We start from the raw sequence: 12371 nt of genomic DNA on the forward strand, positions 1-12371 counted from the left end.
CAAAGATTACAGCAAACACACAGATATGTAAAGACGTTTGAGAACAGAACTTGATGCTTGGTAGTAGAAGTAGAATGACTGAATACAGTTGTAAGGAGAAGTTGAMGAAATTGAAATAAACACAACATTCTTTCATTGGGGAAAAATKTCATACTTGGTTACCAAATGTTGATCCCATTAACAAAGTTAAGCTGTTTTTTWWAATTTACAAYATACTTTTCCCCCTTTCTTCTCGACTCTAGGAACTTTTCTTTTCCACTGTGGTATAAATATAATGYGRCACAGAGGCTGTGAGATGATTCTTATATATTTTACATTTWAAAAAATKATTTMCTGGTGATGAGTTTCTTTYGTTCTGAAAATCTTGTCTTTATGTTGCATTTAGGGTTCAGATGATTGGAAGAGAAAGAGAGAAAGAAAACTTAATTCCTATTTTTAGTTAATAAAAGGAATCAGTCATTCCAACCCCATACCACAGAGTTCATTGCATAGAGTGAGCACAACACCACATGTAAGAAATGTCATAAAAATGGAACAAGTCAGCTCAGTAATAAAATAGGTGAGAGATTTAATTTTCGAAGATAGTTAATGTTACAAGTAAAATCATTCGATTTTATTGTAAGCACAGAAGCAGACCACACAAAGCAGCAAACACCAGTTGGTCCACATCGTTACTGAAACTTACCGCTTTTCAAAAGCAGAGTTCGGTTCACTCAGTTTCTTTCTTTCTTCTGACTGAAGGGAAATTTGTTCAGGCAGCTGTTTGGCTGTAATGCCGTTTTTCACCAGTGGAGGGAACCGTAGAGCAGGAGGTTGAGTTTGTGTTTCACCTTTGACATCCGTTTGGGATTTATTGAAACCAAGTGGAGAAACGGTTTTCATCTTCTCCTTGTCCTCATCTGACTTGTTTTCCTCCAGAATGCTGAGTGGGTGGCTTCTCGTCTTCTCCTCCTCTTTTTTCTTTCKGATCTCTATCTCCTCCTTCTGCTGCAAAAGCTTCTTCTTTTCCTCTTCTTTCTTTTTCTTTTCTTCCTCTTCTTTCTCTTCTTTCATTTTCTTTTCTGCTTCCAGCCTCCTTTGCTCCGCTTGTAGCTTTCTCTGCTTCTCTTCTTCTCTCTYCTTTCTCTCTTCTGYCTCCTTCTGCATCYTTTCCTTCTCTCTCTGCCTCTCTTTCTTCCTATCTTCCTCTTCACACCTTTTCTCMTCTTCCTCCTTCTTCTTCCTCTCCATCGTTTCTATCTCTTCTCTGAAAAGTCTCTCTTTTTCTTCCTCTTCTTTTTTTCTTTTCTGCTCTGCTTCTTTGACTCTTCTCTCTTCCTCTCTCTTTTTTCTCTCTTCCATTTCTTTAATTCTTTTCTCCTCTTCCTCTCTTCTCTTGCTCTCATCACCCAGCCTCTTTTTTTCTTCTGCCTTCCTTTTCTCGTCTTCCTCCTCCTTCTTTCTCTTCTCCTCTGCCTCTCTCAGTCTCTTCTCCTCTTTCTGCTTTCTTTCCTCCTCCTCACATCTTCCTTTCTCCGCTTCTTGTTTCTTCCTCTCTTCATCCTCTCTTATTTTCTGTTGTTCCTTCTCTTTTGCCTCTTTCAAAAGTCTTTCCTCAATCTTTCTCGTCTTTTCGTCTTCCAAGAGCCTCATTTTCTCCTCCTCCTTCATCTTCTTCATGAACCTTTCTCTCTCTTGCCGTTTCTCCTCCTCTCTCTTCAGATTTTGTTTTTCTGCTTCTGACTCCAGAAGCTTCCTCTCCTGTTCTCTTTTCTTCTGTTCCTCTTCCTCCTTCATTTTCTCCTGTTTGTCTCTCTTCTCTTTCAGCAGTCTTKCCTCTTCGAGTTTCCTCGTCTCTCTCTCCCTCTTTGCATCCTCTTCCTCCTGCAGGAGCTTCCTCTTTTCCTCTTCCAGCAGCCTTTTCCTCTCTTCCTCATGCTTTCGCATTTCCTCCTCTTTCTGCTTCCGTTGCATCTCTTTTTCTTCCTCCTCCTTCCTTCTCCTCTCCTCTTTCTTTTGGATTTCTGACTGTTTCTCTTTCTCGGCTGCTCCCTCAAACTGTTCTGTCAGTGATGGCTTTTCATTTGTTTTACTTTCAAGACTGCAGAACAGATAAATAAAAAGGCTTAACTTTTGGGTTTTCTTTGTCAGCATCACTTCACATTCTGAAGTCCTGTGTTAATGTGCATTGCAAAAGTATTCACACTGGGACTTTTTCACATTTTGCAAAGCTACAAGCACAAACTTCAGAGTATTTTATAGGGATTTCATGTGACAAAGCAACACAAAACACTGGCAGGAAAATAGTTCATGAATTAATCATCTAATAGTTTTTAGTTTTAGTTGGTTGGAATGTGAACCTCTACACTATAGTTTCAAGTAATTTGCAGCCTGAACAGGTTTTCTTACAGCATTGCCTTGTATTTACCTCCATCCATCTTCCCAATAACTCCAAAAAACACCATGACACCATGAAGCTGCCACCACCATGAGTTAAAATGGGGCTGCTGTGTTCCAGATATTGTGTCCCCTCCAGGTTTTATGGTGGCATAAAGGAGGCTGAATACGAAGGTACACTTTTCAAATTTTTGTTTGTTAAAAAGAAATATGAAAAATCATGTATCCTTTTCATTCCACTTCTTAAYCATGCACTTTTTTTCCACATGCAACCCCAGTAAAACACAGTAAAGTTTGTTTTTATAATGTGATCAAATTAAATAGCGGTGATGGCTTTTGCAAAGCACTCTGTTTGTGACATTGATCTTGTCGTTAAAATAAGAAAAAACTCACCCTGCAGGACACCTTTTGATTGTGTCACACCTAGAGTTGTCCTCTTCCAGAAACAATCCCCCTGATTTCTGTTTCTGGTTAAGTGATTTGTTCTCATAGTCACGTTCAGGTGTTTTTCTGGACAGTTTATCACTTACAACTCTCTCACTGATTTGTTTTTTCGATTCAGTGGATTCAACATCTGACTGCTTAGGTGTGATAAACGCAGCAACGACAGAGGTGGAGGGCTGCTCAGAGGTGGAGCGCTCAGTGCAGGAAAAGGGCCAGGGAGGCGGCGGGGCTATGATCAGCTCTGAGCAGGACTGAGCAGGACTGAGGACAGAGATATAAGCAATCAGACTCAACAGGTGATTAGACAAGGCTGAGCAAGAGGACACGCTGCAGAGCTGTTGGTTATCTTAAATGCAGGGAGAAAGAGGAGGATTCTTRCAACGGGAAGTGAAGTGCAGCTGTTAGCAACCCGGWAGCTCCAAAACCAGAAGCACACAAAGCAAACTGAGGTATTGAGAAACTGCAGGCAKAGATTTCTCAGAAGCCTTGATTTGTATCAGCAAGAGGAATCACTCARGTTGGTTAGCTTGGGGCTGTTTGGATCTTTATGAGTGATGATAAAACTTGTCAAGAAAAATCCGGTCCTAACTTGTCACCACATGTTTGTCACGCCGTCTTTAGTCGATACACAAAACAAAAAATGAATCAGACGAAAATGTTTTTCGCTTTCTTCTGCTCCTCGTCAAAACACACCAAAGAGCAATGGGGCTTTTAAGGGACCCATTAAATCTATTCATTTTGCAGCCTTATGTTAAGAATATTTTATAAGAATATGAATGTGGATACAGTAAAGGTTTATTGAGTTACAACATTTATTTATTCATTTATTTGGAGTATGTCTTTTATTTTTGTACATTTTGTTGAAAAATATACATTAATTTATGCTGTTTCTGAAGTAATTAACATATTAACTGTTATAATTGTAATATTTATTTTGAATCTGATACATATATTTAAGGAAAAAATATGCATCAGATATTCAAATCGATACTTATTTGAATATTACACCTTTTTGTCATTCTGCCTTTTATTGCGAAACACTTGTAACAAGYTCATATTTGCTGCTTAATCATCATGAGCTATTATATCAAAGAGCCTGAAACCAGCTGAATAATACAGATACCTTCTAATTATAATTTTAAAACAGAAARTCATAATCAATTATGGAGCTTCTTTAACCTCCACATATGACTGACAACCAGAAATATTACTAAACAGCCACATTTTTCTTTCTTTTTATGTGATGTAAAAGTAAAGTAGCTTTCAGTCAGCTGACCAGCAGTGTACAGCAACAATAAGGGCTGCCTCTGCCCTTTAGTGTGCAAATATTATCAATGGATTCCCTCTGACCACCCATTTTCTGGAAGCGCAGCTGGTCGTATGCAACCATGTACTGTAACATGTTTTCATTTGGAGTTACACAGTAGAGTAAAAAAGTGAGTTTGCACATTGTCCTTTCAAGAATTATAGAATATTATCAKCAGCTAATGAGAAAATTTTAAGTTGATTAAAAGGTTTTCTTAACATGAAGACTCAAAACAGGGACAGTGACTGCACACATRACAAATCCTTCCCACATGCAAATAAATAAAATAATATTAAAACATATGTAGCACATACACATTTCTGAAAATGYGATTTATWWACCCTAATATTTTTATTTAACAGTACTTTCCTTACTGGATTACAAAAGTGATATTTTTCAAAACTTTTAAGCAATTGCACAATTTTCAAATTTCAGAGTTTTAACTTATTTAAATAAAAAATCAAGTATAGATTTTCTTGTCACTAGATAAAAACTAATAAATACTGCATAATTGTTGTAAAACATTAAAGTCACACAGTGAAAATAACTCCAGCAGCACACATTGAGYCAAATGTGATCTGAGCAGAACAAACCAAGCAGGGCATCACAGTCATGATGGGGAAACTGAGAGAATCCAGTTGCATTTGTCCATCATGATGTTTCATCACTGTTAGTAGATTAGTAGTTGGCATGCAACAAAAAAAAATCACTTTACATGCAGGGAGTTTAATTTGAGTGTAATGCTCTGTGATTACTTTCATTTCAGATAAAAAAGATTAAAGAAATAAATAACTGAATAACCTTTCCACTCTGAAAGTATTGTCTTAGTTTTAAGCTTCATAAATGCAGTCTGTTCCCAACTTAATGATTAATCAAGTCAACTTATCATCATTTAAATACTGACAACCGCTTAAGGAAAATCTGTTCTAGAAACGGTTCTAGAGTCACAAAGYATGCATAGTGTTATTAACAACGTGAGCCCATGAAAATTTCAATATTTTTCAGAGATTCAGGAAATTTTGTTAAACAATTAATTATATAGCATTGCAGAAAACACATTAAAMAGTATTTAAGAGAATTTTTATAAATGGTCTAAATAGATCACATTACTCCATCACAATTATTGTTTTTTAGTAATAGTTTTTGTATGATTGGACCACTGGACAGAACATGAAGGATAAATCAATACTTCCTAATACAATATATKTATTCTCTAGGTCCAATACTTTGCTGAAGCAATTAATTAAATTGGAAGTTAAAATATGTTCAAAAACCTTCCAAAGACAACAACCCCTCTCACGTTTTYCAGAGAGAGCACCATGCTAATGTATTTCTAAACTTTTTTTTTATTTTGTTACATTACAACCACAAACAGGCATGTATTGTGTTAGGATTTCTGGTAGCASACCAACAAAATGCAGTACATAATTGGGAGGTAAAGGAAAAACAATGCACGATATTTAAAGGTTTTTACCCCCCAAAAAATCTAAAAATGTCACCTGCATTTGAATTGAATAAGATAAGTTTAAAGCAGGTTTAGGTGAAAAACAATATTGAAGAACTTTTCAATTCATTTTCTGAAAAATGGAAGAGAAAGGCCCAACTACAAATCTATAGGCATGAACTTCAGAAGAACTTTAACCAGGCCTGAAGTTGTCCAACAAWGATTTCTCCAAGGTCTATGGCGACACTGAAGAAGCCATAATTCACAGTGTGAGTGTAATAATCTGTTGACAGGGCAACTATTATTTATGCACCTCACAAATCTGGAAGTAGCACAATAGATCAATTCCTGAAAAGAATATTCCATTTAGATTTTTCCAAAAGAAATGCAGGGGAAATAAGAAATATCTGGAATCTGTGAGAATCAGTRGATGATCTGCGTCCAGTCTATCCTAACTTTTGCCTTTTGCTAATAAGAAACTTTTGAAGTAAGGTGTATAAMAAAAAGGTAGAGATATCCCAAAAGCTTTGAGGCTTTTGTTGCTTGTCAAAGTTTTAAAAACCATAAATTATGCATGACTTTAAATAACTGAGGTTGTAACATAACGAAATGTGACGATTTGAAATAGATCCCCAAGGCTAGTTTTTTCTTCTTTCAGCCTGAATACAGCATCATTTTCAATTTCTATCCACTTTCTTTTTAAGATCTGTTCACTGTTGACAGATTAATTTCCTCTGACCCGACAGACTAAAAGAACCAAAGCAAGACTCTAAATTAAGCTCTGAACTCACCTGGTCTTTCCAGCTTTGCTCTCTGYGATAATCAGCTTTGGCTCTTCCAATGTTCTTCTGTTTGTGTCCGTCTGTTTACTGGTAGGAGACGTTTTGTCTTGGCTCATTGGACTTACAGTTGTCTCTTTAGCTACCAGAGGGACAGAGACYGATGAGCCTATAAAGACAGAAATCAAGGAAAAAATCATAAGAGTTAGAAAAACAAGATTTCAAATTACCCAAAGCAGATACGAACAAATAAATACATGAGACAGGTTTATTAAAAAGCTGGTGTACCTGTCTGACTAGAGCTGATTTGAGCAGAAGGAGGTGAAGAATGAGTAAAAGTGAGAGAGGAGGAGAAAAAAGTCGAGGAGGAYAAAAGGGCGGCAGAAAGAGCTGGAGTCTCTGGGTCACAGAGGGCATCGAGATCTGGACTAGTCAGCAGAGGGACGGGGAAAATGTTTCCAGTGGCTGGAGCGGGGTCTGATGTAGGCCAAAGCCCCTGAGTAACTGACAGAAACAAAGAGTAAAGATAGAAAACACAGGAGGAAACAGAAAGAAAACTCATATGCAGAAGAACTAACAGAGGAGGATGCAGAAGGGGGTAGAAAACATGTTGGAAGTGAGGTAGACCAACCACAATGGTTACCTGAGCCAGAGGGGGGAGATTTAGGGAGARATGATGATGACGATGATGAAAGTGGAGAAGAATCGGTGGATAAAGGAGAGGGAGAGGTGGGGCGTGCGAAGGATTTCACAACCTGGGGTCTGAAAAAGTGGGAACGGCCTGATGTGCAGGGGGGAAGATGGCAGCGAAGGCAAGAGTAAAAATGAAATATTATAGGGATGAACCGGATAAGCAGTACATCAATTAAAGAGAAAAGACACACCAGAGCTTGAAGCAGAATCATCTACGATCTGAAACTCTTGGGGGCGCTGCTGGTGCACTGTARGAGCTTAAAGGACAGCAGAAAGAGGAGCAGTCAGGAAAAGATAAATCAGAAACTTAAGACAAAAAGCAAAAAAGAAAATGGATGGAAAACAAACATGCAGTTTAGAAACCACAGATGAAACCTTTGCTTTTCTCAGATGTAGTGAAAACTTGTTCTACTTTTTCATTAAGTTTGCAATGGTCTGATCTCCAAGAGGTTGTGTTCAGAAGTAGGAATAATGCAGCCTTAGTTTCCTTCTGCTGCCTGGCTTAATRAAACCCAAATCCTCTAAAAAGGTAGAACATTACACAGTAAACTCAGTCAAGATGAAGAGYTCTTCTACATTCTTCTTTAGTTTTTCCTCTGCTGATTTTGTAACCTAAGGTTAGGAAAACAAATCAAAAGCTGCAACCAAACCTCTCATTTAAAATCTACTAGTCTGGACAGGTTTAAAGCTCTGCTTATGGTGGTTCTCAAAGTTTAGATAYTGTTCAAAAAATTACAGTGTTTGCTGCATTTTTATATCAGCTAAAGACGATCTTTATCATTACAGTGCAAAAAATAAAAATATTACAACCCCTTTGAGATACAAACGGTGTATTTTATTTGGATTTCCATAGCARACTAAGACAAAGTAGCTCAGATTTAAAGTGAAATGAAAAGGATACAGAATTTTCTATTTTTTTTTTTACATATACCCATAAATAAAATCTACTGTAATTAATACCTTTCATAATTAACCTTAGTTAGAAAATAGGATCTAATCTGACTCATGTTCTTTTTCAATATGCGGATATGTAGACATGTGGATTCTTGAATGTCTTTTATGCACCTATTTATTTTAAACTGCACTTTAGAGAGGATTCAAGCAGCTCAGTCACTCTGCTCAGGTTACAGCAACAACAGGAACTCTTATTAATTCGTACTTCCTCCTGTATAAACTGCCTATTTTCCTTCTGCTTGTTTCCACTTCACTGTGCAGTTTATGTTTGCTGAACCTCATATTTTATTCCTGTCATTCATACACATTTGTTTGACCTTATTTGGTTCCTGTTTGGCTTTCTCTGAATTACACATGTCTTATGGCTCTTTAATGTTTATTTGACTTAGTGAATAATTAAAGTCTGTAGTTTTCTATCTCACTGGCTTCGTTAAAATTTCCAYTTGTTTTCTATTCATTTGCAGCCTTTATGTAATGTTTTCTACTTTGTTTGTTGTTTGTTTAGACTGTAGAAGACTTCAGAAGATTTACTTTTGTGTTACTGGTTTTGAGTTGGAGTGTATAGATGTGTTGGTGCTTAAAGTTCGCAGACATGGGGACGAAAGCCATTGTTTTAGGCCTGGATGCATYGGAGCTGTTTGTTTGTTTGGGGTGAAAGGTCAAACAATAAGCAACTCAATTGAATTACAACAACAAAAATTAATTTGGTGCACAAGTTTGTAAATAGGCTAAAGATATGCATATTTACCTTCTAATATTTATACCAGTGATAAATGTGCATTGCCAAAAAAAAAAAACTTTACCTGAAAGTAAARGTATGTCATTTAGGTTTACATTAAGCTGCATGATCGACTGCAGCTTCAAACTAATTTAACATTTGTCCACCACTGTATGCTTAAAAGCAATGCAGTTCCAAGACATGGAACTGTTTTCAAGTATTTATTTTGTAAAGAAGAGTGGACAAATGTCCAGTTAGAGGCTCGTTAACAGCTGCATAGTTTTCCATTTCTCTGCAACTTTTCAAAGGGCATTAAATATGAGAAGATGTATGAATATATTTGAATCTAACATACATTTGAAATCAAATATTAGTTTTCTTTTACTTTTTAAATTATTCCAGCCTTAAAAAATAAAGTACAAATGCATCCTTATGGTATCGTGACAGGCTTAGCCACAAGTCACAAAAATGAGTCAGAGGTTTGAATTTTGACTGAAAATRAAAAAGATGAGTTCAAGTAGGTGCATCCACTCCATGGACCGATAAAACATTTAAATATTAAACTTAACAATATTTTATCAATCATCATGCATAGTCCACAAACAAACCCACCCCACTAGTTAAAAGCATTTCACAAGACCACCACACTAATAAAAACATGCAGCTGAGAATATGAGGCATGCCTGCACTGCAAAAACACAAAATCTTACCAAGTAATTTTGGTCTAGTTTCTAGTGCAAATATCTTACTACACTTGAAATAAGACAAAACTARCTTATAAGTAACTTTCTGGCAAGAAATAGKAGCTTGTTTTAAGTAAATAATTTCTTAATATTAATGAAAAAGTACTAGTTCCATAGGCAGATTATTTCACTTATAACATGGGAAAAATGTCTTRTTATAAGTTAAATTATTTGCCAATAGAAACACAACGTTTTCATCAAAATTAAGGAATAATTCACTCAAAACAGGCTCTTCTTTCTTGCTGATAAGTTACTTGTAAGTTAGTTTTGTCTTATTTCAAGTATAGTAAGATATTTGCACTGGAAACTAGATCAAAATTACTTTTGCATTTTTGCAGTGTGTTTGCCAGCCTGCTTCCTGTTAGCTTTACCTGGGCCTGCCTGGAAGATTCTGGGCAGCGAAGGGGGCTGAGAGAGGGTCCATGTGACAGGAGGCTGAACAGACTGATTCTCGTGGGGCAGAGGGGGATTTTGGAGGGAGGTAAATTTGGGAGCAGGAAGCTGGCAGGCTGCTGAGATTGGCTTATGGGTCACGGCAGTGGATACAATGACAGATGTGGTTGGAGAAGACATGGATGAGGATGTTATTGCTGTTYTAGGTGATGGTGATAAAGAATGGGGAAGCTTGAGAAGCTCTGAAGACGGAGCTGGGGGTGTATTTGAGGTCAGAAGGGAAGAGGTTTCTGCAAAAGCTGGAGACGTATTACAGGAAGATTTGGATGTTGCTGAATTTTCAGGGAGCAAAGAGGCAGATGAGGCACTCTGAACTGGGGGAGGCTTTTCTGTGGCCTGCGTTTCAGGAGGACTAGTTACAGAGTCACACACAGCAGCGTCTGAAAGGGCAGTGCTGGCTATTTTCGTCCGCTTAGACCTGGGCGAAGGCTGAGGGGAGGGGCCAGGTGCAGGTTGGATGTCTGATTGGACAGGAGCAGCTGAGAACAGATGTCGGGAACGCCGGGGAGAGGGACGTGGAGCATTTGGCAGAGGAGGGCGAGAATGAAGAACGGAAGTGGAGGGATCAACATCATGCCCACCGGCTGGATTAATAGACGGAAAAAACAGTGATGAAAGATGGGGTGTGGAAAAAGAGAAACTATGAAAAAGACAAAGAGGGTTGTGACTGACAATAAATAATGAAACAATGATAGGATCATATGACTGTCAGTGGTGACACAGTCATGTGAATCACATGTCTTAAAGCAAAAYAAAATAAAGAACCCCTGCTGAAACTAAGCATGCTTCCTGATAAATCTGATCCAATAGTAACTGTATCRAATACAAAAGTAAGAGCTAAATAACATTGGAAATCTCTTGAAGCATTCAATGATATTTTAAGGTGAACCCCTGGTATTTGTTGGGGTTTAGGGACCAAAACTAAAAATGCATATAACTGTYCATTTTAATAGTTGAAACAGAAAATATACCTTTATTTGCATCGATACGCACATCTTAGTACTACCGCAAAATCTAACGTCGAYAGTCTTTCCTTGGACTACAGCCAATCAGTGCCAAGAAAAATGAATGGCGCTCTTGGATTGACTGCTTTGCAAATGTCAGCCAATAATGTGTCAGGTAGCATCATACCTAGATATTTAAGCTTCACAATACTTTTAAGAATTGTTAGATTTTCCACAAATAATTTTTGATCAACTGAATTTTTTTTTTATTGGCGAATACTGAACAGGAATCGACAGAGGACATTTTCCTGCATTTCTAAAAGGTTTTAAGATCTCAGTACTGAGGTTTCACATTGGCAAAGGCTGACAGAGCTGTTTTTATATGTCCCGCAGCTAAAACTGTTCATCCTAGCAGATGTGCTTCAGAACAGTGACGGCTGGAGTCTGRTGTGTTTAGTGTTTAAGTGAGAAGTATGTGGGTTTCAGCAGCAGGGCGAGTGACAGGACTGTGTGAAATACTGCGAGACAATCTGAGTGCTTTAACAGCTGATGCAGACAGACAGACAGACAGTGTTTCCATCCACACCTCCTCTTCACAGGCAAGGAAAAATAGTGACAGAAAAGACAAGAYGGAGCTACCTGAAGCTGGCAAAGTGACTCCAGTGGATGTTCGGGTGTCAGGAGGAAGGGGAGCGGGACGGTTTGGACGAGTTAGTGAGTGTGGAGCAACTGCAGGAGCCATTAATGGAAAGAGTCCAGCAGAGAAGGAGTCAGAAAAACAGGGTAGAATAACGGGGAAGGTTGGCGTGATGAYAGGAAATGAATRAAATCAAGAAAACGTTCTACTTACCTGTGGCAGTGACAGACTTCCGGTCCTCCTCCTCATCGCTCTCATTGAAGTCGTCCAGGTTGCCAATATCAGTAGGTTTGACACTCATGAGGCTGGCAAGACTCTGCATGTCTTCATCACTGAGAAACAGTAACAAACCTGTATTACACCACWGTTACAGATGGGTAGGCAACATCACTCRGGCAWTGAATCATCAAATATGTGATGCATTTGACCCCAAAATATGTATTTTATTCCTACTAACTTAATTAAAAATCAGAAGAAACCATCAAAGAATCATGCAATGCAGGGTAAAAAGTGACTCATGTTTATTTTGTAGGATAAAAAAAAAATCCAACATACAGCTGTTGACACTCCAACCATTAAGATAAACTAACTCAAGYATTTCTGTAGAGTGTCAGAGAAATTAAAATTAGACATTTAAGGCCAATTTCACCTTGCTCCTCCTCAAAATAGGAAAGACAAGAGCACATACATCCAAATAAGATACACAGGCATTGATATTTGGAGATTAAAATATTGCAACATCTCCCTCAGAGAACTACTTCTTAGACAAATATGCCATCAAAATGACTTTTTCTGTCCTACAATCATAAACCCAAACAAGTGCAGTTTGCTAAGCGCTKCAGGGACATTAACTGGAACTATGTAATGTGAGTTTAAGAGT

At 37.8% G+C, this 12371-nt stretch overlaps 1 protein-coding gene across 1 annotated transcript in view; it reads right to left on the reverse strand.

Annotated features, from left to right (window-relative positions):
• Nucleotides 1-11819, reverse strand: part of LOC103475409 (trichohyalin-like) — a 24675-nt gene extending 12856 nt beyond the window's left edge. The window contains exons 1-9 of the mRNA XM_017308491.1: nt 11705-11819; nt 11494-11583; nt 9829-10494; nt 7234-7299; nt 6993-7130; nt 6638-6853; nt 6362-6518; nt 2770-3081; nt 1435-2080 (exon numbers count right to left, since the gene is read on the reverse strand). Coding sequence (XP_017163980.1) covers nt 1435-2080; nt 2770-3081; nt 6362-6518; nt 6638-6853; nt 6993-7130; nt 7234-7299; nt 9829-10494; nt 11494-11583; nt 11705-11813 — 2400 coding nt within the window. The 5' untranslated portion in view covers nt 11814-11819. The remainder of the gene's footprint in view (nt 1-1434; nt 2081-2769; nt 3082-6361; nt 6519-6637; nt 6854-6992; nt 7131-7233; nt 7300-9828; nt 10495-11493; nt 11584-11704) is intronic.
• Nucleotides 11820-12371: the final 552 nt, after the last annotated feature.

Source organism: Poecilia reticulata, linkage group LG14 (assembly GCF_000633615.1).
Source record: "Poecilia reticulata strain Guanapo linkage group LG14, Guppy_female_1.0+MT, whole genome shotgun sequence".
NCBI lineage: Eukaryota > Metazoa > Chordata > Actinopteri > Cyprinodontiformes > Poeciliidae > Poecilia > Poecilia reticulata.